The sequence below is a fragment of the Silene latifolia genome, chromosome Y (genome assembly GCF_048544455.1).
Source record: "Silene latifolia isolate original U9 population chromosome Y, ASM4854445v1, whole genome shotgun sequence".
In the NCBI taxonomy this organism is placed as follows: Eukaryota; Viridiplantae; Streptophyta; class Magnoliopsida; order Caryophyllales; family Caryophyllaceae; genus Silene; species Silene latifolia.
The window spans coordinates 284,357,217-284,358,014 of NC_133538.1; the positions used below are offsets into that span (position 1 = coordinate 284,357,217).

The 798-nt window shown below is 48.6% G+C and overlaps 1 protein-coding gene across 1 annotated transcript; it reads left to right on the plus strand.

Moving 5' to 3' along the window:
- On the plus strand, positions 1 to 456 carry LOC141630828 (uncharacterized). The gene has a single exon (XM_074443578.1). It carries the CDS (start codon positions 1 to 3, stop codon positions 454 to 456), a length of 456 nt encoding a protein of 151 aa, XP_074299679.1.
- Positions 457 to 798: the final 342 nt, after the last annotated feature.

Sequence of the window (798 nt, forward strand, 5' to 3'; positions counted from 1 at the left end):
ATGCCCCGAACAACACCACGACGCCCGATCATCACCCTCCCCATAGGAAACTGTGAGGTACGGAAGATCCTGGTGGACACAGGAAGCTCCGTCAACCTGATTATGCTGGAAACACTGAAGGTCATGGGGTTCAGCGAGAAGGACTTAGCAACAAAAGAGGTACCTCTAGTCGGTTTTAGTGGCGAAACGAAGCACTCTCTGGGAGAAATCGTCATCCCAACCTATGCCAAAGGAGTCAACAAGCAGGTAAGGTACTTGGTTATCGATGGGCCCTCTACTTACAATGTGATTCTTGGCAGGCCCTGGATCCACGAAATGAAGGCGGTACCTTCAACTTACCACCAATGCCTGAAATTCCCAACGCCTTGGGGAGTGCAAGAGATACGTGGGGATCAAGAGGAAGCTAAGAATTGCTATAAGATAGCCCTAAAACAAACAGCCAAACCGCCAGCATAGCAATTACAGAACCAGAGCATCCAGGAAGAATACGTCGAGCCACCTCAGGCAGAGCTAGATGAGATCAGCCTGGATGAACTGCAACCAGAACGAACCATACTCATCGGGTCAGAATGCACAGGTAAAGTCCGTCAGGAACTTATTCAATTATTAAGAGCTAACATGGATTGTTTTGCTTGGTCCCATAATGACATGGTAGGTATAGATCCAAGTATCATAACGCACAAGCTGAGTGTGGACCCAAGCTATAAGCCTATCCAGCAGAAGAGGAGGAAGATTGCCCCAGAGAGGAACCAGGTCATAAACCAGGAGGTAGACAACCTGCTCGCTGCTGGAAAAATC

Coding starts and splice junctions, on each gene's coding strand:
- LOC141630828 (XM_074443578.1), top strand. CDS start 1: ATGCCCCGAACAACACCACGACGCCCGATCATCACCCTCCCCATAGGA.